This window comes from Suncus etruscus, chromosome 18, assembly GCF_024139225.1.
Source record: "Suncus etruscus isolate mSunEtr1 chromosome 18, mSunEtr1.pri.cur, whole genome shotgun sequence".
Lineage (NCBI taxonomy): Eukaryota > Metazoa > Chordata > Mammalia > Eulipotyphla > Soricidae > Suncus > Suncus etruscus.
In genome coordinates, this window is record NC_064865.1 from 55,670,285 (window position 1) to 55,696,708 (window position 26,424).

Below are 26,424 nucleotides of genomic sequence, written 5' to 3' on the forward strand. Positions count from 1 at the left end.
GTGACTTGGAAGAACTCTTGTCTTTGGTGGGCTCTGAACTCATGAAGGAAAATGTTGGCTTCTTGTCACCAGTGTTTGCCCCAAACATTAGAGAAGCAGAAGCCACAGGCTTTTGCCCCTCCTTCTCTGTCCATCCCCCAACAAACTTGGTGGCATTTGGCTCAGGAGCAGCAATGCCTAACATGGTCTTTGGTATGGTTTTTGGTGTTTTCCAAGTGAAAGGAGCTGGTGAGGTGCTCTTGGTTCCCAGGGTTCCAAAGGTACAGTCCTTCTTACTCTCAGGGGTTGAGGTGAGGTTCCCAGTGCCCAACATGAAGCCTGAAGATGAAGATTGAGGCAATTTCTCTTTCTTTTCTTGCTTCCCGAAGTTAGAAGCTCCAAACTGAAAAGGAGTTTTAGAAAGTCCATTGCTTAAAGATGAAAGAGGCGCAAAGTTAAAATTCTCCTTTGTCTGACTTTCTTTAGCTTCTTCAGATTTAGAATCCAATGGAAATCCTAATTTAACATCTTTCTTTACTTCAGAAAATGAAAAGCTTCCACTCATGGGGTTTATAGACCCAGAGTCTGCTGACACGCCCAGTTTGAAGACTTCTGGTTTTCCAAAATTTCCAGTGTTGGATAAAGATGTAGTAATGTCTGCAAAAATAAGAGACTGACAAATTAATGTTACTGTCCCAAACACAGTATAGAACCAACAGACTTATGACTAACTTAGAACTATTTGAAGACTATGAGCAATAATGATAAACATGAATCAAGTTGGGAACATACTCTGGCTAGGTTTTAGAGAGATCACACAGGGGTTAAAGCCAATACGCCTTGCATGTGGTCAACCCTAGTTCTATTCCTGGCACCACATACTTTCCCTCAAGACCTCCAGGAATCATCCCTGAGCACTGAGCTAGGAGTAAGTTCTAAGAACTCTCAGTTTGGTCTCAAAATGGAACAAACCATGAGTTTTGTTTTGTTTTGTTTTTCTTTTTAAACAGAGCTTCCTAGGCAGTGCTGAATGCTGTTCTGATTGTATCATTCCCAAAGGATTAGGTGAGAGGGTTTGGTGTCACCAGAGTTACATTCAATAGAATCAGGGATCAAACTCACAAAGCATGGATGTGATGACTTGATATAGTTCCCTCGCAACATGTGTGTATGTGTGTGTGTGTGTGTGTGTGTGTGTGCGCGCATGCGCACACGCGTGCGTTTGAAGGCCATATACTATTATGGGGGTCACTACAAATCCAAGTAGGGTCAATTGAATCAAAGGCAGGAGTCATTACTATCTCTGTGGATCTTCGCAAAACTTTTGTTTTGTTTTTCAATTAATATGATGGAATAAGGGGCCGGAGAGATAGCACAGTGGCGTTTGCCTTGCAAGCAGCTGATCCAGGACCAAAGGTGGTTGGTTCGAATCCCGGTGTCCCATATGGTCCCCCGTGCCTGCCAGGAGCTATTTCTGAGCAGACAGCCAGGAGTAACCCCTGAGCACTGCCGGGTGTGGCCCAAAAACAAAACAAACAACAACAACAACAAAAATGATGGAATAAGATATATTTTATGGGGTCAGAGTAGTGGCACAAGCAGTAGGGTGTTTGCCTTGCGTACACTGACCTAGGACGGATCGGGGTTTGATCTCGTATTGTCCCATATGTCCTTCAAGCCAGGAGCAATTTCTGAGCACATAGCCAAGAGTAACTCCTGAGTTTCACTGGGTATGGCCCCAAAACCAAAATTAAAAAAACAAAACAAAACAAAACGAAACAAAAAACCAAAGATATATTTTATGAGTAAGAACAATATTTAAATGTAAACAGTATATTGCTATGATCAAAGCCTCGGTTCCATAATGCTTTCTTAATGCTGTATTAACTAAACTAAAATGGAAACTGAAATAACTCACATTAGGACTACTGTAAGAGTGCTAAGTATGTGTGATTTCACTTACCCATGTGTAAAGAAATATGACAGCGAAGTTATCTAAGCTTTCATGAAGTGACTACTCTGTATTCAACCCACATACTTTTAGTCCCTAAAAAACATGCTGGCAGGGAAGGGCGATGTTTTTGGGGCCATTGCAGATGGTGCTCAGGGCTTATTCCCAACTCTGTGCTCAGGGATCACTCCTGGTAGTGTTCAGGGTACCATATGGAGTGATGAGCGCTGAACTGGACTGGTTGGCTGCATACCAAGCAAGTGCCTTACGGCTGTACTCTTTGGTTCCTCCCTAAGTACATTTCTCATTATAATGATGAATCAATAAATGCTATCCTGTGCTTTCTAAAATATTTAAGTGATAATAGTTAAAAAGCTATAAATGAAGATATTAAAACAATAGTTGATTAGTTATTACTACTTCAAGGGGTATTTTAAAGAGAATGGCAATGACAAAATATCAGGCTACAGCTATAATGTGATCATCAGACAATGAGTTAATGTGAACTCTAAGTTAGTGACTCCTGAAAACACTAAAATGATATTTGCAAGCCAGTTCTACATCCCTATTAATCAGACAATTAATTTATTGGCTTTTGGGGGCTGGGGAGCTATTAGTCCAATAAATCTAGACAACATTGGCTCTATGTCTCTGATAAATGCTATTGGTATTTTTGTTGTGTCACACCCACAGTCCTCAGGGGTTACTACTCCTAGCTCAGTTTTCAGCAATTGCTCCTGGCAGGCGCAGGGGACCATATGGGGTGCTGGAATTTGAACCAGTCTGTCCTGGATCAGCTACTGCTGTGTTATCTCCTGGGCCCTATGATGTGTACTTTTTCTTTCTTTTTTCTTTTTTTTTTGGTTTTTGGGCCACACCCGGTGGTGCTCAGGGGTTACTCCTGGCTGTCTGCTCAGAAATAGCTCCTGGCAGGCACGGGGGACCATATGGGACACTGGGATTCGAACCAACCACCTGTGGTTCTAGATCGGCTGCTTGCAGGCAAATGCCACTGTGCTATCTCTCCGGGCCCATGATGTGTACTTTTATAATTACAGAAAAGGCTTGGATACTTCACAATGTAAAAACTTAATGACAGTTCATTTACATAAAAAATAGACATTCAATCATCTAGAGCAGTGGTCCTCAAACTTCCTATGCACACTACATATATCTTATTTTGAGAGCTTGTTTGGAGGTTCTAGCAGGGGAGCGCAGCTACTCGTATACCCTCGACCGAAGAACTGCCCGTCTCTATTCGGGGAAGGCCGTCCTCTTCGACCGAGCGCGCAGCTTCGGGAGGGACGCACATGGAGCGGTGAGGAAGGAAGGGGACACCCGCCTAGCCAGCCAGATCAGCCGAATCAACCCTGGCGATCAATGGGGTGACAGATGTCGCAGCCAGATCGCCCTCACACCCATATATCTTATTTTGAAACGAAGAAACAAAATGGGAAGAAATACAATATGTGGTCTGTGGGCAGTAGTTTGATGATCACTGATCTAAATTATAGTTACTTTTCAGGTTTGAAATTTACTTTTTATTTGTTTGTGGACAACATCTAGTGTTGGTCACAGACTACTATTCAGGCCTTTGAGAAACCATATAAGGTACCATGGATCGAACTAGGATCATCAATGTTCAAGAGAAGCATCTTAAGCCCATTATTATTTCATCAGCCCAAGAAATGGCATGGTAATGCCCTTACATAATGATGGAGTCTCTAAATCTACTCTTTTAAAATATTAAAATAGTTTGTTTATTCCTGAACAGTTCTTCACATCAAAAATTGAATTTTTTTTCAGTTTTTAGCCAAATGTTGACTGTAATTTTGCATAATAAAATATGAAATACTTCAACCAGATCTCCAAGAAATTTAATATGAAGTTCTGTATACTATATTTTATATATATATATATATATATATATATATATATATATATATATATATATATATTATCTATATTCACTCCCTATAAGAGAACAATATTAGAACTAAACCTGGGTCTGGTGAGCTAGCATTTCAAAATAAATAGCATTCTTTGAAAGGTTCATGTTACATTGATCACCAACATTGCATGATGATCAGGGCTCTGATGATCCCATAATCAAATAAGAAAATAAACCTGTTAACATAGCCACAGTGAGGTCAGGCAAATAGTGCAACAAGACTGAGTTTAGGTTATACATGCAGAAGATTTTTGGGTTCACTCGCTGGCTGAATGACGTAAAAAGCTTCCCAAATACTACCAGCATGGTCCTAACAATACAGCTAAAAAAGCAATGCATGGAACAGCATTAGCAACATCATACCTTTACGTGTTGACTTTGCTCCATAACATGCTACACATTTGGTACAATCTGCTGTATTCTGCTCTAGACAGGTGTTACAGACCCAGCTGCCCTCTGTCTTGTCCAATCCTGGACTGACTTCAGAAGACTGAGAAATGGGGACAGTGCTGCAACTTGAAGCAGGTTCTTGACTTTCTGAAAATCAATGACAAAAGCAAACAAACGTGAAGACTGTCTAGATGGCTCATTTTCATTAGTGTTTTCAACCAAGACAGAAAATGCTAAAAATATAAACTACATATATTAAAACCAGCATCAATACCTCAAATTTTAGTTTTTGACTTCCTAGTAATCTGAACAGTCATTAGAAAACAACCATTTTCGTAACTGTTAGGGTCCAGTATCGAAGGAGACCACACAAAGCAGAGCAAAGTTTAAACTTTATTCCGCCTGCCAACAGCTCCTAACTGACTAGGCCAGGGTTCTCTCCTGAGAGAGATGAACCCTGCTCAAGGTCATGAATAGGATTATATACAGTAGGGGCGTAGGAAGGTTCTAGATCTTTGATGATTTTTAAAATGATTGGCTGTTGTCTAGGCAGATCTTTCTACTGCTACCTTGTGTCCCTTCCAGATAGGTTATCTGATATGGCCAGGTAGCTTTGAAAGTGCAAATGGATATAGGCTTGGGGAACGCAACATGTGGGTCACACATTGTGGTTCCTTACAAAATGGCATCTCTTTGTTCAGAACAAAATAGGTCTGCCATTTGGCCCTCTCAAAAATGGCACCCCTCTTTGTTCAGAACTCAGTTCCCAACAGTAACAATTTTAAGAGGTTTGTCATATGGTAATTGTCCTGATAAATTTTGTGTAATAAATAGATAGGCATCATTTTTGGTTTATGGGGTGTTCTGTCTTATCAAATCTTCATGCTAAGATTAAACAATACCATTTATATCCAAAATTGAAGTGGATACTCTCTTTGAGAAGCAAATTGAAATAGTGGGAGATTGTTTTCTTTCATAGATAGAAATTTGTACTTTGCTATCAAGATTATTACATTTCAATTTTCCTAAATGAAAACAAACTCTTTGTAACACCAAGGAGTCAGTCAGTGGTCCTTTTCTGCTGAACATGAAGACATACAGGAAATGAAGAAGTTGAAAGAGAGAGAGAGAAGTTGAGAAGTTTGAGAAAATGGGCAGATAAAGGTGATTTGTGGACATTTTATTTCTAATTCCTAGAAAGCTGGCACTTCAGAGAATGCCCTTTTGATGGGGTTCCTGTATTCTCTCTTTTACCTACCATCTCCCCCAGAAAACAATCCCTAGACACCCTAAGATATGCAGCCCCTCTCTGTGTTAACTTAGCATAGCAAAGTTAGAAAAGCATAGATCATCTTAACTATCTTAACTATCTGTTAAGATGCCCTTCTTTCTGTGTTTACTGATTCTGAACAATAAATGCTTTACAGGAAGAACACTAAGAGCTCTCAGTACACAAGACTCCAGTCTGACCCCAAGCTTTCCTCTCTTATGTCTATCTTGTTTTGTTAATCTTCATAGTACTCCTGCTTCAGTTCCATTCATCACTGTCCTTAGCTTTATGTCACATTAAATCTATGTGGATTTGCTTCCACTGCGACGACTACTACTAGGAGATTTAAATTTGGCAACTTTAGAGCTGTCTTATATACTGTTTTATGTGAGTTTTAGAGCTAGCTTGTCAAACTCAACAAAAATTCCTCTAAGAATTAAAATTTTACTGGGGAATTAGGGATATCATGATTCAGGAAGTCTTAAATGCTTTTGATGTGCAAAGGTAAATTATTAAGTATATTCCAGATTGTGTGGCTACTACAAAGTGCAAATTAGAGGGGTCAGAGCAATCGTGCAGTTGTAGGGCATTTGCCTTGCACTCCATTGACACAGGTCAGACCTGGGTTCAATCCCTGGCATCCCATATAGTCCCCAAGCCAGGAGTGATTTCTGAGCACATAGCCAGGAGTAAACCCTGAGCATCACTGGGAGTGGCCTCCCAAAAGTACAAATTAGATTAAAAAATATGAATGATATATGCTATCCAAGTAGTCATTAATAATGTGTAGGAAAGCTATTGATTTTTGAGAGTAAACAAAAATATAGAAATTAGTTTTTCTATCACATTCCCTAGTTTGTCATTTTCTTCTGTTTTTTTGTTTTTTTTTTTTCTTTTGGTGGTGATGGTGGTGGAGTTTGTCATTTTCAATGAGGAACTCTTCTTGCCTTCCATGATAATAGTTGCATGGGTATTATAACATACCTAATGATTGCAGTATAAGTAAATCTATTCCTCTGCACTATGATCTAGGAAATTTATGTTCATTATTATGGTTAACAACTAAGTTTTTTTTTTTTATCAGCAACTTTTTTCAGAAAATGATTGCTTAAGAGGCTGGCAAAATAGCATGGAAGTAAGGTATTTGCCTTCAATGCAGGATGGTGGTTCGAATCCCAGCATCCCATATGATCCCCCATGCCTGCCAGGGGCGATTTCTGAGCATAGAGTCAGGAGTAACCCCTGAGCGCTGCCGGGTGTGACCCAAACCCCCCCCCCAAAAAAATAGCATGGAGGTAAGGCGTTTGCCTTTCATGCAGGGCAGTGGTTCGAATCACGGCATCCCATATGGTCCCCTGTGCCTGCCAAGGACGATATCTGAGCCTAGAGTCAGTAACCCCTGAGCACTACCGGGTGTGACCCAAAAACCAAAGACCAAAAAAAAAAAAAAAAAAAAAAAAAAGAAAAAAGAAAATGATTGCTTAAATTTTTTTTTAATGATACATCATTTTTTCCTTCAAGATTTTACCCGATTTTCTTCTGTGCAAGAAAATGATAGGTTATTTGCAATTACAAATGAAGACCTAAACATAAAGGTTTTATTAATTAACATGAAAAAGCTACAGAGAAAAACCCTTCCTTAAAAACAATAGGAGGAACAACAACAAAGAGAAAAACAGTGCACTGATTCTGATTATAAAATCCCTAAGGAAGAAATAAACGAACAACCAGGTGACAGGTTTTGTTATTGTTGTTGTGAGAGCTATAATATTTCAGGATCTGATCTACAAATTGCCTTATCTGCAACATGGCACTTTCGGGAATTGAAAACTAAAGGGCTATGCTCCTTTCCAGAGAGTTCTGTCAACTGTTACTCTTTCTGCTATGTTCAGAGTTAGGTATTCCTCAACTTGGGAGATTCATTCAGTTATCAATGGCACCTATGTACCATAAAGAAGCACTTACTACCTACCAGCTGTAGTAGTGGTTTGGCCTTTCAAAGGAAAAATGGGGAGGGCTGGCTGTTCAGATTCCTTCTCAGATGGGTTTCTCAGACTGAAAGTGAAGGGTGTCTTGGAAGAACTCTTGTCTTTGGTTGGCTCTGAACTCCTGAAAGAAGATGTTGGCTCCTTGTTACCAGTGTTTGCCCCAAACATTAGAGAAGTAGAAGCCACAGGCTTTTGCCCTTTCTTCTTTCTCCTTCCCCCAACAAATTTGGTGGCAGGTGGCACAGGAGTAGGATTCAGGTTGCCTACTGCAGCTTCTAACATTGTCTTCGGTATGGCTTCTGGTATTTTCCAAATGAAAGAAGCCGGTGAAATGCTCTTGGTTTCCAGGGTTCCAAAGCTGCAGTCCTTCTTACTATCAGGGGCCGAGGTGGGGTTCGCGGTCCCAAACATGAAGCCTCCAGATGAAGACTGAGGCAATTTCTCTTTCTTTCCTTGTTGCCCCAAGTTAGAAACCGCAAACCGAACATGAGTTCCAGAAGTTGCATTGCTTAAAGAAGAAAGAGGTACAGACTTAAAATTCTCCTTTGTCTGACTTTCTTTAGCTTCTTCAGATTTTGAATCCAATGAAATTCCACATTTAAGATCTTCCTTTCCTTTAGAAAATGAAAAGCTTCCACTCCCGGCGTTTGTAGACCCAGAATCTGATGACACGTCCAGTTTGAAGGCTTCTGGTTTTATTTCTCCTTTTTTCTTTGGTTTTTTTTTGAGCCTCCCCCGTTGATGCTCAGGGGTCACTCCTAGAAAGTTAAACACCCTATCGCTGTGCCACTGCTCAGACCACGACACTTCTGGTTTTCCAAATTGAAAATTTTCAGTTTTGAATGCATTCTGAAAGAACCCGGAAGAGGTGGTTTGGGTACGAAATGTGTGGGCTGCTGACTTTGAGGATAAGGACGATGTAGCATCTTCTGCAAAAATAAAAGACAGACAAATTAATGTTATTAAGACTATCTTAGGGGGCCAGTGAGGTGGCGCTAGAGGTAAGGTGTCTGCAATTGGGTGTGACCTGAAAAACCAAAAAAAAAAAAAAAGAGAAAAAAAAAGACTATCTCAGAAAGAACTATTTGAAGCAATTATCTATGAGCAATGATGGTGAACATGAGTCAAGTTGGGAATATACTGTGACTAGTTTTTGGAGAGATCACACAGGGGTTAAGGCCCATATGGCTTGCATGTGGCAAACCTAGTTCTATCCCTGGAACCACATACTTTTTCTTTTCTTTTTTTTTTTTTTTTTGGTTTTTGGGTCACACCCGGTGACGCTCAGGAGTTACTCCTGGCTATGCACTCAGAAGTCACTCCTGGCTTGGGGGACCATATGGGATGCCGGGGATCGAACCATGGTCCATCGTAAGCTAGCATTGGCAAGGCAGACACCTTACCTCTAGCGCCACCACCCGGCCCCTCTTTTTTTTAATATATTTTATTTAAACACCTTGATTACATACATGATTGTGTTTGGGTTTCAGTCATGTAAAGAACACCACCCATCACCAGTGCATCGTTCCCATCACCTCAAGACCTCCAGGAATTATCTCTGAGCACTGACCCAGGATCCTGTAAGTTCTATGAATTCCCAGGTTTGGTCCCAAAATGGAACAAATCATGAGTGTTTTTTTTTTTCTTCTTAAACAGAAGCTTCCTAGGCAGTGTTGAGGTGTTGTTCTCATTTTATTATGCCCAGTGGATTAGGTGAGAGGGTTTGGTGCCACCAGAGTAACATTTAGTAGAGCCAGGGATCAAACTCATAAGGCATACATGCTAAGTCTTGATGTTGTTCCCCGGCAGCGTGTGTGTGTGTGTGTGTGTGTGTGTGTGTGTGTGTGTGTGTGTGTGTGTGTGTGTGTGTAGGCCATACATTCTGATGAGGGATCACTAGGGACCCAAGTGGAAGGCAGGAGTTTTTACTAGCTTTGTGTGTCCCAGCAAAAGTTTTGTTTTGTTTTTCAATTAATGTGATGAAATAAGATATATTTCATGAGTAAGAATAGTATTTAAATATAAACAGTATATTGCTTTGATCAAAGCCTTGGTTTCATAATGCTCTGCTATTGTTGTATTAAAAATTAACCTAAAAGGGAAACTCTGAATTAACTCACATTAGGATATACTTATAAGAGTGCTAAGTATTTGTCTGCTATTTCATATACCCATGTGTTAAGAAAAATGACAGGACCCGGAGAGATAGCATTGTGGCGTTTGCCTTGAAAGCAGCCGATCCAGGACCAAAGGTGGTTGGTTCGAATCCTGGTGTCCCATATGGTCCCCCGTGCCTGCCAGGAGCTATTTCTGAGCAGACAGCCAGGAGAAACCCCTGAGCACCGCTGGGTGTGGCCCAAAAACAAAACAAAAACAAAACAAAAACAAAAAAAAATGACAGCAAGTTATCTAAGCTTTCATGCAGGGAATACTCTATATTCAACCCACATACATTTATTCCCTAAAAAACATGCTGGCAGGGAAGGGCGATGTTTTTTGGTCCATGCCTGGTGGTGTTCCAGGCTTATTCCTGACTCTGTGCTCAGGAATCACTCCTGGTAGTGTCAGGGTACCATGTGGGGTGCTGAGGGTTGAACTGGACTGGTTGGCTACAAATCAAGTACCTTACTGCAGTATTTTCTGATTCCTTCCTAAGTATATTTCTGATTACAATGTTGAATTAATAAATGGCTGTCCTGTGTTCTCTAAAATATTGAAGTGATATCATTCTTAAAGCTAAAAATAAAGAAATCAAAACAATAATTAACTATCACTACTTCAAGGGGTGTTACTTCCCTCCCCCAACTTCCTCCTTGCTCACCTTGAGAAGCAGACCAGCCCATTCTGGGGTCTTGAGTAGGTAACAAAAAGATTGCCTCAGGGGCAAAAAGGGGTTCAGTGGGAGATTCAGGGAGAAGCAGGGGAAACATGGCAGAAACAAGTTGAGATGTCAGGGCAGCTGAAAAATGCCTGCTTAAAACGTTAAAAGCTAGGGCCCGGAGAGATAGCACAGCGGCATTTGCCTTGCAATCAGCCGATTCAGGACCAAAGGTGGTTGGTTTGAATCCCGGTGTCCTATATGGTCCCCCGTGCCTGCCAGGAGCTATTTCTGAGCAGATAGCCAGGAGTAACCCCTGAGCAACGCTGGATGTGGCCCAGAAACAAAAAAAAAAAAAAAAAAAAGAGGAAAAAAAAAAACAAAAAAAACGTTAAAAGCTTAGGAGCTACACATGGTGGCTAGGGCCTTAATAATGTTGATGTCTCCTGAAACCTGACTGCCTGTGGATCATTTCCTCGTGGCTATCCTGAACCCTCAGACTAGCCAGCTAGAAGAAGGGGATTGCAGGTGTGTTGCCAGGGATGGCAGAGAAAAGCCTCTCACCAATCCCTCCATCTCATCATCATCCACAACCATCCAGGACTCTATAATTAATATGTTTTTCAACAAAGGGGTACATTAAAGAGAATGGCAATGGCCAAATACCAGGCGATCGATTGTGAGGACCAGTTTATAATGTGACCATCAGACAATGAGCTAATGTGAATTGAAAGGCAGTGATCCCTGGAAACACTAAAATGATATATCCAAGCCAGTTCTATATCCCCATTAATCAGGCAATTAACTTATTGGCTGTTGGGGGCAGGAGAAGTTATTAGTCCATATAAATTTTAACAGCATTTGCTCTGTCTCTAATAAATGCCATGGGTATTTTTGTTTCCTTTTGCATCACACCTGGCAATGCTCAGGGATTACTCCTGGCTCTGTGCTCAGCAATCGGACCTGGCAGGCTCAGGGACCATATGGGATGCCAGGATTTGAGCCACAGTCTTTCCTGGATCAGTGGTGTGCAAGACAAATGTCCTATTGCTGTACTATCTCTTGGGCCCTGCAATGGGTATTTTTATAATTACAGAAAAGGCTTGGATACTTCTCAAGGTAAAAACTTAATAACGGTTCATTTACATAAAGGTAGATATTCATTCATCTAAAGTATAGTTACTAATCAAATTTGAAATTTGTTTGAAGACCACATCTAGTGGTGCTAAGGGACTACTCTTCTGGCCTTTGAGAAAACATATAAGGTATTATGAATCAAACTAGGAACATCAATGTTTGAGACAAGCATCTTAAATTTTTTTTTGTTTTGTTTTTTTGGGTCACACCCGACAGCGCTCAGGGGTTCCTCCTGGCTCTACGCTCAGAAATCGTTCCTGGCAGGCTCTGAGAATCATATGGGACACTGGGATTCGAACCACCATCCTTCTGCATGCAAGGCAAATGCCCTACCTCTGTGCTATCTCTCCGGCCCCCGCATCTTAACTATTTCATCAGCCTCAGAACTGCTACTATAATTCTCTTACATAATGAAGGGGTCTCTAAATCTACTTCCTTAAAAAATTAAAATCATATGCAGCCATCAGGAGAGATGAAGTCATGAAATTTTCCTATACATGGATTACATAAAATCTATTAATTGAGTAAAATAAGTCAGAAGGAGAGAAATGGAAGCAGAATAGTCTCACTCTTCTATGGGTCTTAAGAAAAATATAAGACATTTTTGCGGGCCCGGAGAGATAGCACAGCGGCGTTTGCCTTGCAAGCAGCCGATCCAGGACCAAAGGTGGTTGGTTCAAATCCCAGTGTCCCATATGGTCCCCCATGCCTGCCAGGAGCTATTTCTGAGCAGACAGCCAGGAGTAACCTCTGAGCAACGCCAGGTGTGGCCCCCCCCCCAAAAAAAAAAGACATTTTTGCAATAACTCTCAGAGACAAAGAGATGAGGGCTGGAAGGTCCAGCTCACTATATGAAGCTCACCACAAAGAGTGGTGAGTGCAGTTAGAGAAATAACTACACTGACAACTCTCATAGCAATGTGAATGAATGAGGGAACTAAAAAGCCTGTCTCAAGTACAGGCAGGAGGGTGGGGAAGAGGGATATTTGGGACATTGGAGATGGAATTTTGCACTGGTGAAGGGGGGGGCGTGTTCTTTACATAACTGAAACCCAACTACAATCATATTTGTAATCAAGGTGTTTAAATAAAGATATTAAGAAAAAAAAGAAAAAGAAAAGAGTATGGCAATAATATCCAGAGACAGAGAGGAGAACCAGTTCATGGTAGAACACTTGCCATAAGTAGTGGAGTAGTGCAGTTAGAACAGAGAAGAGACCACTAGATCAATGATAGTTGGAATTGATCACTCAGAACAAACAATAATTGGCTGTTGGACAGAGATGAAATGATATGCACAGTACATATTCATTAACAAAAGAACAAACCACATGTCTTTATTTTTTTAAAAAACGGAAGAAGATAGGGATAAAATGCCTTCTCCCAGAGGCAGGTAGGGGGAGGGTGTATAGAAATTGGGGAACATTGATGGTGGGAAGCGTTCATGGGGTGAAGGGTGGTGTATATTATATGACTAAAAGTCAATCAAGAACAACTTTGTGGGCCCGGAGAGATAGTACAGTGGCGTTTGCCTTGCAAGCAGCCAATCCAGGACCTAAGGTGGTTGATTCAAATCCCGTTGTCCCATATGGTCCCTTGTGCCTGCCAGGAGCTATTTCTGAGCAGACAGCCTGGAGTAACCCCTAAGCAACGCTGGGTGTGGCCCCAAAACAAACAAACAAACAAAACCAAAACAAAACAAAAGAACAACTTTGTAATCCTGGTGTTTAAGTAAAATAAAAAAATTATATAAATTTACAAATAAAAATCGGGGGCCGGGCGGTGGCGCTAAAGGTAAGGTGCCTGCCTTGCCTGCGCTAGCCTTGGACGGACCACGGTTCGATCCCCCGGCATCCCATATGGTCCCCCAAGCCAGGAGCAACTTCTGAGCATATAGCCAGGAGTAACCCCTGAGCGTTACCGGGTGTGACCCAAAAAAAAAAAAAACAAAAATGAAAAAATAAACAAACAAGCAAAAAAAAAAATTTACAAATAAAAATCGAATATACACACACAAAAAAAATTAAAATCATTTTTATTCCGGAATAGTCCTTCAAATCAAAAATTGCATGGCTTTTTCCATTTTTATCCAAATTTGATTGTAATGTTGCATATATAAAATATGAAATACTTCAACCAGATCTCCAAGTAATTTGATATGAAGTTCTGTATATTATTTTATCTATATTCACTCCCAATAGAGAACAATATAAGAACTAAACCTGAGTCTGGTGAGCTAACTTAGCAAACTGAAATGCTTGCTTTGCAACGTGCATGTTAGATTGATCACCAACATTGTATGATGCACAGGGCTCTGATGACCCCATAATCAAATAAGAAAAATAACCTGTTAAAATAGCCACAGTGGGGTCAGGCAGATAGTGCAACAAGACTGAGTTTAGGCTATGCATGCAGAAGGTCTAGGTTCACTCCCTGGCTCTTATGATGCTGTAAAAAGCCTCCCAAATACTACCAGATGTGGCCCTACCAATACAGTAAAAGGCAATGCAAGGAACAGCATTAGTAACATCATACCTTTACATGCTGACTGTGCACTTGGCTTTGCTTCTTCACATGCTACACATTTGGTACAATCTGCTGTATTTTGCTCTAGACAGGTGTTACAGACCGAGCTGCCCTCTGTCTTGTCCAATCCTGGACTGACTCCAGAAGACTGAGAAATGGGGACACTGTGGCAATTTGAAGCAGGTTCTTGACTTTCTGAAAATCAGTGGCAAAAACAAATTTGAAGACTGTCTAGATGCTCCATTTTAATTAGTGTTTCCAACCAAATAGAAAATGCTAAAAATATGAACTTCACATATTTAAAACGAGCATTAATACCTCAAATTCCTTTTTTATCGTATGTGATTATTCCTGGCTCTATGTTCAGGAATCACTCTTGACAATGTCTAGGGAATCACCAGTGATGCTACGGATTCAATTTGGGGTGACCACATGCAAGGCAAGAGCGCAACCCACTGTACCATCCAGCCCTTGATTTGTAAAGTTTTAGGTCATACACAGCAGTGGTGCCAAGAATCGAACGTGGGAATCCTACATGCAATGTGTGTTCTCTGCTCATTGAACCATCAAACAATTGTTTTTGTGTCTTTTACTCTGTCTTTTATTCTGCCATTCAATCAACACCAGCTCCTCAATTCATGTCATTTGTTACCTGAAACAGATAACTTACTTAGATTCTGGGACCATAAAGAAGAATAGATCTTCGGCCCGCGAGTTGTTGCGGCCCTCCGTACAACATTTTGTGGCCCGCGGCCGGCCTTCAAATATCGCAGTATTTGCGATTATTCGCTTACCGAATAAAACTAGCATATTTGAAGGCCGGCCACGGGCCACAAAATGTTGTACGGAGGGCTGCAACAACTCGCGGGCCACGAGTTTGAGACCCCTGGTAGAAACTGATGGCTCATCTATATAAGAGCATACAGCAGGGGAGGGATTCACAATGGTGATATTTAAATCATTGTAATTTGGGAGGAGAGGAAATAGCATAAAAAGGATGACTCAGAAGAAAGAGTGCACCGAGTAGAACTATTTCATACCCCCACCTCTTATAATACTCTCCAACCACTGTCATTGCTCAGTTATCTCATCTGTTATCATGCTAGGTTTGCTTCCATCTTGCCAATACAGCTGCTTTCTGAAATTCCACCTCTGTCCACTTTCCTGTTCTCAATGTCAAATCAACTGGAATTGTTCTGGCCATTAACAATGTGCTAACCTTTAGCTGTTGCCCACATGTAAGCTTTATTCCTAGCTTCTTTCTGACTTGCTATTTCCATCCTCTGCTTCCATTATTCTGCCTAGATGTTGATTCCCTTCTTTACAAAATTCCCAAATCTCTGCCATTCTCTTTTCCTGACTCCTTTTCTGGTCTTCTAATTCATATCTCCACGTGTCTTTCCTGAATCATAGTAGCCCTCTTCTTCTTTTTTTCTTGTTTTTTTTTTTGTTTGTTTGTTTTGTTTTGTTTTGTTTTTATGGGTCACACTCAGCAGCACTCAGGGGTTACTCCTGGCTCTATGCTCAGAAATCACTCCTGGCTTATGGGACCATATGGAACACTGGGGGATCAAACTGTGGTCTGTCCTAGGCTAGCGCCGGCAAGGCAGATGCCTTACACCTTGCGCCACCATTCCGGCCCAAGCCTTTTCCTTATTTTATGAGTAAACATAACCTATCTTTGCTCTTGCAGAGCTTCCTACTCAAATCAAATTTGTCACTTTTTCATATATATATTTAAAATAAACAGGGATTTTTAAAGTCATACAAGTCAAGAGTTATTATTCAAGGTATTAGCAAATTTCTTTCACTCCCATTTTAAAAGTAGCCTAATTTGGGGCCGGGAAGGTGGTGCTAGAGGTAAGGTGTCTGCCTTGCAAGGGCTAGCGTAGGATGGACCGTGGTTCGATCCCCTGGCATCCCATATGGTCCCCCCAAGCTAGGGGTGATTTCTGAGTGCATAGCCAGGAGTAACCCCTGAGCGTCAAATGGGTGTGGCCCAAAAACCAAAAAAAAAAAAAAAAGTAGCCTAATTTGTCACTAAAGAACATGAGTCCACTCACTGTTTGCCATTTTCAAACAACAAAGCAGAAGAGTAGGCATTACAAAATGTACAAAGGAGATGGGAAATCTTTAAGAATTTAGAGGCATTCTGGACTTGTATTGTAACTGCATAAAATTGGTTAAAAATTATTAACTCCTGAAAGTAGTGTACTCATTTATGAATGATGGTTTAAAGGGCAGATCAAAACAAAATTTTTTTTCTAAATCATTTTTTTGAGTTAGCAGATTATTATATAACCTTTGTATTCTTCTAAGTACACCTCACAATTAGTACTGTGACTACTCTCTAGTTTTCCAACAAAAATTATTCCTTTTTGAGAACTTCAATATCCTACTGTCTTCAAATCATTATCTACTTTCAAATCTAGCTTCCAAATCTTGTTTGCAGTGAAAACTATCCTTTAAATATCTGTTACAATTAGTTAATATTCTCTTTCCAAATGGTCTTGGTATGTAAGTGCCACAATTGCAGAATAACATGAGAGCAAAGTAATTCAATGCTTTCATCAGAGCTTAGAATCAGAATTAAGTATATCTGGGCACAGTCAAGAGTGGTCCCCTCAAGATCCCTGAAAGAGCGAAGACCTTTGGATCAATATGAGTATCTTCATGTTGAATTACATCTTCATTTACATTTTCAACGATGGGACTGATTGCCTGTATCTCACCAAACACTGTTGCTCCAACATTGGGCCACTGGAAATGTATATCTTGGGAAATAAATGTAAAAATTTCCCAAAATTACTGGAAACCAAGACTGCAAATGGTGGTCCTGTGATATTTCCAAATCCAGTTGAAACTATTTTGTTTTCCAGTGGGCTTGTAGGGTTTACAAATTTTCTCCTAGAGGAAAAATCTAGAAGTTCCAGAAATAAATAGACTGCAAGCTAATATATAGAGATGGTACTAAAGTCAGATATTTCAGATTTATGCAAAACTAGTTTAGCATTTTAGTCCCCATATACATACACTATGAACCATGTTAGTTATTTCCATATCCTAGGATTTTTGAGCTTCCCGAATATTTTGAAGCTCTACTGAAATTTTCCCCCAAAGCATGAATGAACTTTTCATGTCATTTATAAAGATGAAAAAATAAAATTGGGGAGCTGGAGAGATAGCACAGTGGTAGCGTGTTTGCTTTGCATGTGTCCAACCCTGGACAGAACCCGGTTCGATTTCCAGCAAACCAGATTATCCCCCAAGCCTGCCAAAAGTGATTTCTGAGAGCAAAGCCAGGAGTACCCCATGAGTGCTGCTGGGTGTGACCAAATGAAAATAAAATAATAAAGTTGTTTTGCTTACATACAGCTACTAAACAGAAAACAGAAACTGGGAGATTTACAAGCTTTCCAATCTAATGTGTCTCTTAGAAGCACTGAAATATATCCACAAGGAACAGATTCACTGAACAATGCTCAACAACCCCTTGACCAGAGGTATGTGGCAAATTTGGCTACTGCTTAAGACCCTTATCTGCTGCATTTAGAGAATTTGGCATCATACCTTGATAGCTCTTTGCTATTTTCTTCACATCAAAGTAAAGTTTGGAAACATTGCACATTATTTCAAGATTCAAAGAGACAGGTTCTGGCAAGTCCAGCTTTATTGCAGAACTCCTAGAAAAACAACAACCAACAATTTCATCAGTGGGATAGTCCATTCTATTATACCCACACCTTTTGCCTCAAACATTTCAGAGGGGCTTACCTCTTCAAGGTGTCTTTCACATCCTGTAGGGAAATAAGACAAAGGTAAGAGTGGGAATAGCAGTATTCCATGAAAACTAGGGCTGGAGAGATAGCATGAAGGTAAGGTGTTTGCCTTGCATGCAGAAGGATGGTGGTTCGAATCCCAGCATCCCATATGGTCCCTGAGCCTGCCAAAAGCATTTCTGAGTGTAGAGCCAGGAGTAACCCCTGAGCGCTGCCGGGTGTGACCCAAAAACCAAAAACCAAAAAAAAAAAAAAAAAAAAAAAAAAAATCCTCCTACGAAGAAGTAAAGAGTGAGTCAATACTTAGATATTGAGGATTATCTCGAGATAAAACTACTGCTGTGTCAGTTTCTTTTTTTTTTTTAAGCCAGTCAAATTTAGCAGTGGGGGGGATTTATATATCAACTTTTGTGATACTAATGTTAATAAGTTCTGATAAACCACTGCCATCAGACCAGCCGCTGTGTCAGTTTCTTAAACTATTCAGCATGGCAGTACATTTGCCAGCCTCTGACTGTTGTTTTGCCCATGGGAAGCTGAAGTGTTGGCATGACATGAGCCTGTGAGTTGTAATGGGGCAGAGGAAAGGAGTGTGCTCATGATCTCAATTCCTCCATGGAGCCCATGTTAGAAACCATTGGTCAAAGGTCCAACACCCATTCTTGATAAAAAAAAAAAACTCTCAGCAAGATGGGAATGAAAGGAACCTTTCTCAATATGGTTAAGCCCATCTACCACAAGCCAATGGCAAGTATTATCCTCAATGGAGAAAAACTAAAAACCTTTCCTCTAAATTCTGGTACAAGACAAGGCTGTCCTCTCTCATCACTCCTATTCAACATACTACTGGAAGTACTTTCTATAGCGATTAGGCAAGAAAAAGATATCAAGGGAATCCAGACAGAAAAGGAAGAAGTCAAGCTCTCACTGTTTGCAGATGACATGATACTATACTTAGAAAACCCTAAAGGCTCTACCAAAAAGCTTCTAGAAACAATAGGTTCATATAGCAATGTGGCAGGCTACAAAATTAACCCACAAAAATCAATGGCCTTTTTATACACCGATAATGATAGGAAAGAAATGGATATTAAGAAAACAACCCCGGGGCCGGCATGGTGGAGCTAGAGGTAAGGTGTCTGCCTTGCCAGCGCTAGCCTAGGACAAACCGCGGTTTGATCCCGCGGTATCCCATATGGTCCCCCAAGCCAGGAGCGACTTCTGAGCACATAGCCAGGAGTAACCCCTGAGCGTCACCTGGTGTGGCCCAAAAACTAAAAAAGAAAAAAGAAAACAACCCCATTCACATTAGTGCCACATAAACTCAAATATCTTGGAGTCAACTTGACTAAAGACATGAAGAACCTATACAAAGAAAACTATAAAACACTGGTGAAGGGGGGTATTCTTTACATGACTGAAACCCAACTACAATTATATTTGTAATCAAGGTGTTTAAATAAAGATAAAGAAAAAAGAATAAAATAAATCATTATAATGATATTTTACACTTCATTTACTACTCTAAATTTTCGCTCTCCAAACTGTTTATAAACACAAATTAATTGGTTCTAGCATTCTATGAGATCCATTCCTTCTACTTTTATTAAAGTATACTTGACCAAAAAAAAAAAAAAAAGGCATCCTTAGTAGTAGTCGTTCATGGAACTCCTATGGATTGGACCACAGAAATGGTGGCAGCAGATAGGATACAGTAGTGAACCAATCATGCTCTATTCCTCTATGGGGGAGCATTGGGGAAAGACCCAGTGATATTCATGATAGTTCATGAGCAAATAGAGGTATCACCACCTCTTTACTCCAAGTCTTACCTGAAGCAAAATCTCATCTGAGCCCTGACATTTCTCCTCTAGCTGTTGGATGTAGTTCTGGAGTTCCTGACTCTGCTTTTCCAGACTTGCTTCATCATCCTTTAGTCTTTGCAGAACTTTCTCCTTTTCTTTCTCCAGTCTCCATAAATAAGACTTCTCTTCTTCATGCAGGAAATCTTTCAGATTCTTAAAGTCAGACTGGACTTTTTGTTTCTGATGCAATATTTTCTCCTAAAAATATATATTTAAAAGATGCAACTAACCAAATATGTCCTTCATGGAAAATAAGCAAGAAACCAAAGGATCAACATTGCATCATTCTTCTTTCATGAATTACCTATTAAAATTTTGAAACAGAAAACAAACAGCAGCTGGGAGGTGGGGGCTATTACTTTATATAAATTTCAATAACATTTGATCTATGTCTTTAATAAATGTCATGGGTATTTTTATAGGAACTGTATTCACTCTGAATAGGCTTTGAGTAGGAATGTCATTTTGACGATATTACCCCTCTAATTCATAAACAGACACGTCTTAGTTATGTTGTGTCTTCATTTATTTATTTTAGTAGTAATTTCTAGTTTTCTTTGTCTAAATACTTAACCTCTTTCATTAAGCTCATTTTCAGGCACTTGATTTTTTTTGAAGTACAATTGTGAATGGGGATTTTTGTTTATTTTTTTCTCTACTTTATAGTTTGCAAACAGAACACTATAGTTTTCTGTGTGCTGACTTTGTAATCTCCACATAATGTACAAGCTTATTGATCCTAGGAGTTTATTTTTTGTAGTGTCTTTTAGGAATTTTTAAGCATAATATGCCATATGAAATAATAATAGAGGGGGCTGAAGTGGTGGCGCAAGTGGTAGAGAGTTCACCTTGCAAGTTTAACTTCTGTTCCAATCTGGAACAGCTTAATTTTTCTATCATCTTACTTGCTGTTGCAAAGACTTCCAATATTGTGTGGAAACTAACACCAGTTACAGTGGGTAGCTTTATCTTGAGCCTGATGCTAGGTAGAAGGCACTTGAGCCTGAAGTTAGGTCAATATAAGACCTGAATTAATAAACTATATTGAGAAAATATAGGAATAAACCATCTGCAGGGGTCTCAAACTCATGGCCCACGAGCCACAAATGGCCCTCCGTACAACATTTTGTGTCCCTGCCCTAAAGAAATCTTTTTTTGTTTTGTTTTGTTTTGTTTTAGTTGTTTGGGTCACACCCCCCAATGTTCAAGGCTTACTACTGACTTTGCACTCTAGGATCACCCCGACTTTGCCTCCTGCAGCCCCCAGGTAAATTGAGTTTGAGACCCCTGATTCTAGAGGAATCTTTAATGAGTCAATGCCTTTGGCCAATAAAACAGAAACAACAGGGGGCCAAAGCAGTGGTGCAAGCTGTAGGGCGTTTGCCTTGCACACGATAACCTAGGATGGACTGCGAGCTTTGATCCCCCTAGCCAGGAGTGATTTCTGAGCTCATAGCCAGGAGTAATCCCTGAGCATCACCGGGTGTGGCCCAAAAAGCAAAACAAATAAACAAAAACAGAAACAACAATAAATAAATGGGCTAACGTCAAATTCAAAAGCTTCTGCACTACCGAAGAAATGGTAGCCTGTATAAAAAGTACACCATAGACTGGAAAAAACATTTGCCTACCACCCATCGTGCAAAAGGTAATATCCAAGCCAGATAAAGCACTTGCAAAACAACAACTAGGAATAAACAAATCCATTAAAAGTGGAGAAAAGATACTTGTCTTCCTCAAAGAAGACATACAAAGGACCAGTGGGCATATTAGAAAATGCTCTTCATTAATTATCTTCAGGGAAATGCAAATAATAACAATGATGAGATCACACATTGTGGGATTAATCAGATCCCATCCTGCTCAGGAAATGCCGTTACTCATTGGGAAGAAACATCTTTTTTTTTTTTTCCCTGGGTCACACCTGGCAGTGCTAAGGGATTACTCCTGACTCTATGCTCAGAAATCGCCCCTGGAAGGCACAGGGGAAGATATGGGATGCCAGGATTCGACCACCGTCCTTCTGCATGAAAGGCATATGCCTTACCTCCATGCTATCTCTCCGGCCCCAAGGGAAGAAACATCTTTTGAATGTAGTGCCTTAGATTGGTGTTTAGACCACTTAATTTTCACCTATGGGTGTGGTCTGATTCTTCCTAATAAATATACAGGGTTTCAGGATAACACTCTCTTGTGTTTACGGACTTCCCACTGAGCTCCCTGCTTCTTAGGAGCATAAGGCTTATGTGTTGGGGCTCCTGAACAATTTTCACCCTATTTAGTGTGTGTGGATTATTTTCTGTATCAACATCAACAACAGGCTTTCAGACCTGCATCCCTCCAGTGTCTTGGCTTTGATTTTTTTGTTTTGTTTTGTTTCTGTTTTGGGGTCACACTCAGCAGTGCTCAGGAGTTACTCCTGACTCTACACTCAGAAATCGCTCCTGGCAGGCTTAGGGGACTATATGGGATGCCGGGATTTGAACCACTGTCCTTCTGCATGCAAGGCAAATGCCCTACCTCCATGCTATCTCTCTGGCCCCTTGATTTTGACAAACAGAATTTAACCACAATGTAGACCAAAACCAATGTAAACTAAAACTAACTTCTCCCAGGGACAAACATTTCACTGCATCCTGAATCCTTGATGATAACTTTACAATTATTAACACACTGCATGATTTGAGAAAGCACTAATAGATATTTCTATAATATTCCCCCCCACATGCAGTTGAGAGCCCCAAACACAGACTATTTTGTCTTATACAAAAGCATTAGTTGAGGGGTTGGAGTGGTGGTGCTGTAGTAGGGCATTTGCCTTACAAGCGGTTGACCTAGGAGAGACGGTGGTCTGATCCCCCGGCGTCCCATATGATCCCAGAGCCATGAGCAATTTCTGAGCACATAGCCAGAAGTAACCCCTGAGCATTACAAGGTGTGCCCCCCAAAACAAAAGCAAAACACAAAACAAAACAAAAGCATTAGTTGAGTAGGGAATGTCAGATGAACATTTCTAGACCTTTCATTTCAAAACATTAAAGCATTAAAAACCATTTCTAAACATTTCAAAGCTTCAACCTAGGTCTAACTTTTTGTGATTATAAAGTCATCTACCATATAATCTTGTTTATGTTCATTACAAATTTTTGCTTCCAAAGATTCCCCTAGAAAAAATAAAATAGGTGGATTCTCACCTTCCAAATAAAGATTTATCTTTATATCTGAAAGTTCACTTTGGTTAAGATCCAAAATTGTCTAACTTGTCTCTTGCATTTTGGTTGAAGAATTAAAAAATAAATCAGGGGGGGCCGGGCGGTGGCGCTGGAGGTAAGGTGCCTGCCTTGCCTGCGCTAGCCTAGGACGGACCGCGGTTCGAGGTTCGATCCCCCGGCGTCCCATATGGTCCCCCAAGAAGCCAGGAGCAACTTCTGAGCGCATAGCCAGGAGTAACCCCTGAGCATCACAGGGTGTGGCCCAAAAACCAAAAAAAAAAAAAAAAAAAATCAGGGGATTATTTATATATTAGATTATATTATTTTATGTTATTATAAGTTCTTAGATTATTATAAATCAGATAAGAATATAATGACATTTTCTACTTTATAGTGTTGGTCTTCAAGGTATGACTATGGAAAAACTGAGGACATTCTTCCTGGTTTTTTTTTTCTTTTTTGTTTTTAGGATCACACCCGGAGGTGTTCAGAATTCACTCCTGGCAGGCACGGGGTACCACATGAGATGCGGGGATTCAAACCACCACCTGTCCTGGATTGGCTGCTTGCAAGGCAAACAGACTACCGCAATCTCTCCGATCCCTATTCTTTCCATTTGTATATTCATTGGCAAATAGCATCACAGCAGCTAAGCAATATGTCACTTATAGATGTAAAATGGCAATTACTATTTTAACCACTTTATTTTTTTTTTTTTTTTTTGGGCCACACCCGGTAACGCTCAGGGGTTACTCCTGGCTATGCGTTCAGAAGTCGCTCCTGGCTTGGGGGACCATATGGGACGCCGAGGGATCGAACCGCGGTCCGTCTCCTAGGCTAGCGCAGGTAAGGCAGGCACCTTACCTCCAGCGCCACCGCCCGGCCCCTATTTTAACCACTTTAAATGGAAAGTTTTCCACGGAAATTTTTCTGTCCTTGCCTCCTATAGTTAAAAAAAAAAACAGTGATTCACATTCTACCTGTCCCATGTTGAAAGTATTCACTTATTAATTAGCCACTAATTAATGCATTTGACACCACAAGAATGTTTTGGTCTTTTAGGTTCTTTTCTAACAATGCTAACTTATGTTTTAATAGATGATTCTGTTGATTAATAGTAAGTCTTAATGGGGGTACTAGTGAAGATACGATTAAAGAGTACAAGTGATTTCTATGGTTTTTGTTTAGAATACTGAAACTAATGACTATAAAACAAAGAATTTAAAGAAAATATTGAAATGTGTTGATTCAGAATGTTTAACTCTGCAGCTATAATCTATAGCATGTGTAACATGCCATAAGTGTCTGCTATTGGGCCGGAGAGATAGCACAGCAGTAAGGCGTTTGCCTTGCATGCAGAAGGATGGTGATTTGAATACCGGCATTCCATATGGTCCCCCGAGCCTGCGGGGTGTGACCCAAATACAAAAAAAAAAAAAAGAAAAAAGAAAAAAGAAAAAAAAAAGTGCCGGCTATTGATAACTTTCTGCTTAAATATAAATGAAAATTCTAAATAGATGGTTCGATTCAAACACCCTTGAGTGTGTCTGGTTTCTGAGTATCCACTCTTCACTGACTCCTAGGCTCACATCAACCTTTTGAGTAACCCCAAAGGCTCTCTCAGGGCTACCCGACTGGGCTGACTTGTGGCAACAAAAAATTCACAGACTAGGTGAAAATGTTTGCCAGGCATCCACTCTGACAAAGGGTAATTTAATCCACAATACATGAAAACTTGTGAGACTTAAAGGCAACAAGCATAAACATTAAAATGGGAAATGGGAAGAATAGTTGAACAGAAACTTTCTCAAACACCATTGAAAGGCAAAATGGCCCCCTGGGCTGCATGATTTGTCTGAAAACAGTTGACATGGCTATTTCCTTCAGGAATGTGGCTCTGTTGCTGGGAAGCTAGTTAGCTTTGCAAATAGTCTCAGAACTCCAAAGTCTTTATTTCACCTTTATGCTCTTCAGCAAGTCTGATCCTCAGGAGATTTAACAATATGATCTTAACCTGAAGAACTTCTACTCTTGGTCCTCACCTCCTGAGCACATTATCTCAGGACTCACAATATTCATATCATGGCAAAGTTGCCACATGACAGTTTGGCCCTTTAAATCAAGAAGTTGTTTAATTTGAGTTATTTACATTTAAAAAAGTTGTTTTTAGAGGTATGCATGGTTTACAATGGCATTAATGCTTGTAATTTAAATATGTTAATATGTCCTACTGTCATCCAATATTTGTCATTCTCTTATGATGCACTTAGCTTAACATAATACTTTAGTTCTATCCAAATGGTAACAAAATGTAAAGTTTCTTATATGTTTTTCTATAGCTATATGGCTGAGTGGAATAACGGGATTAGCGAAAACTTCAGACTTAGTCAACCTAGGAAGCATAAAAACAAATAAATCAAAATTTTTCTTTTGATTTATCTACTTTGATACATAGTAATTAAGTCAATATGTTTTCCTCATTTACTGGATGTAAGCTTTTGTGTGAAATCATTAAATGATAACATTATTTTATTCTTACCACACATTCAGTTATCTGCTCTTCTATCGATGTCATCATACACTTACATTGGTTTTCCATTTCTCTCAGTTTTTCCACAGTTTCAAGAAGCTTTTGCTGATGGAAAAACATTTGAGGTAAGTCAAGTTCATTGAAAGCTTTTTATTGTGGGTTTAATGGGAATTCAAGTTCTCTAAAACTTATAAGACTGAATATCTCTGATTCTTTACACCCCAAGAGCAAGCATGCTGTAGATTTGCATGTACAGTAACATAAATGAAAAATATAGAGAATAGGTGATCCCAAATCCAAAAAAATAAAACAAAAAAATAGGTGATCATCTTAGAAGTTTCAAGCAGATGGATAATATTTTAACATAATTTCTGTGCTACAAAACCTGAGAATTAGAAAGCATAATTTTGTTTTTGTTTTTTGTTTTTGGGTCACACCCAGCAGCGCTCAGGGATTACTCCTGGCTCAATGCTCAGAAATCGCTCCTGGCAGGCTCGGGGAACCATATGGGACACCAGGATTCGAACCACCGTCCTTCTGCATACAAGGCAAATGCCCTAACTCTGTGCTATCTCTCCGGACCCCGCATCTTAACTATTTCCTCAGCCCCAGAACTATAACTGCCCTTACATAACAAAGGAGGTCTCTAAATCTACTCTCTTAAAAAATTAAAATCATTTTTATTCCAGGAGTAACCCCTGAGCACTGCCAGGTGGCCCAAAAACCAACCAACCAACCAACCAAACAAACAAACAAAAAAACAAGGCATTTGTTTTGCATGCAGATGAACCAGGACAGACAGTGGTTCTACTTTCGGCATTCCATATAGTCCCCCAAGCCTGCCAGGAATGATCTCTGAGTGCAGACAAGAGTAACCCCTGAACGCTGCTGAGTGTGCCCCCCAAAAAAACAAACAAACAAACAAACAAACAAACAAACAAACAAACTGGCTCTCAGCTATATATTCATGATCCTAAACTCAGATTACATGGAAAATGATCTCAGGTTTCAGGCATATGTGAAGTCCC

At 40.1% G+C, this 26,424-nt stretch overlaps 1 protein-coding gene across 1 annotated transcript in view; it reads right to left on the reverse strand.

The window, feature by feature from the left end:
• The window catches only part of LOC125995855 (E3 ubiquitin-protein ligase TRIM38-like), a 153,076-nt gene that overhangs the window by 99,448 nt on the left and 27,204 nt on the right, over positions 1-26,424 (reverse strand). Inside the window, exons 4-5 of the mRNA XM_049764823.1 lie at positions 17,785-17,807; positions 17,581-17,693 (exon numbers count right to left, since the gene is read on the reverse strand). Of these exons, the coding sequence (XP_049620780.1) occupies positions 17,581-17,693; positions 17,785-17,807 (136 nt within the window). The remainder of the gene's footprint in view (positions 1-17,580; positions 17,694-17,784; positions 17,808-26,424) is intronic.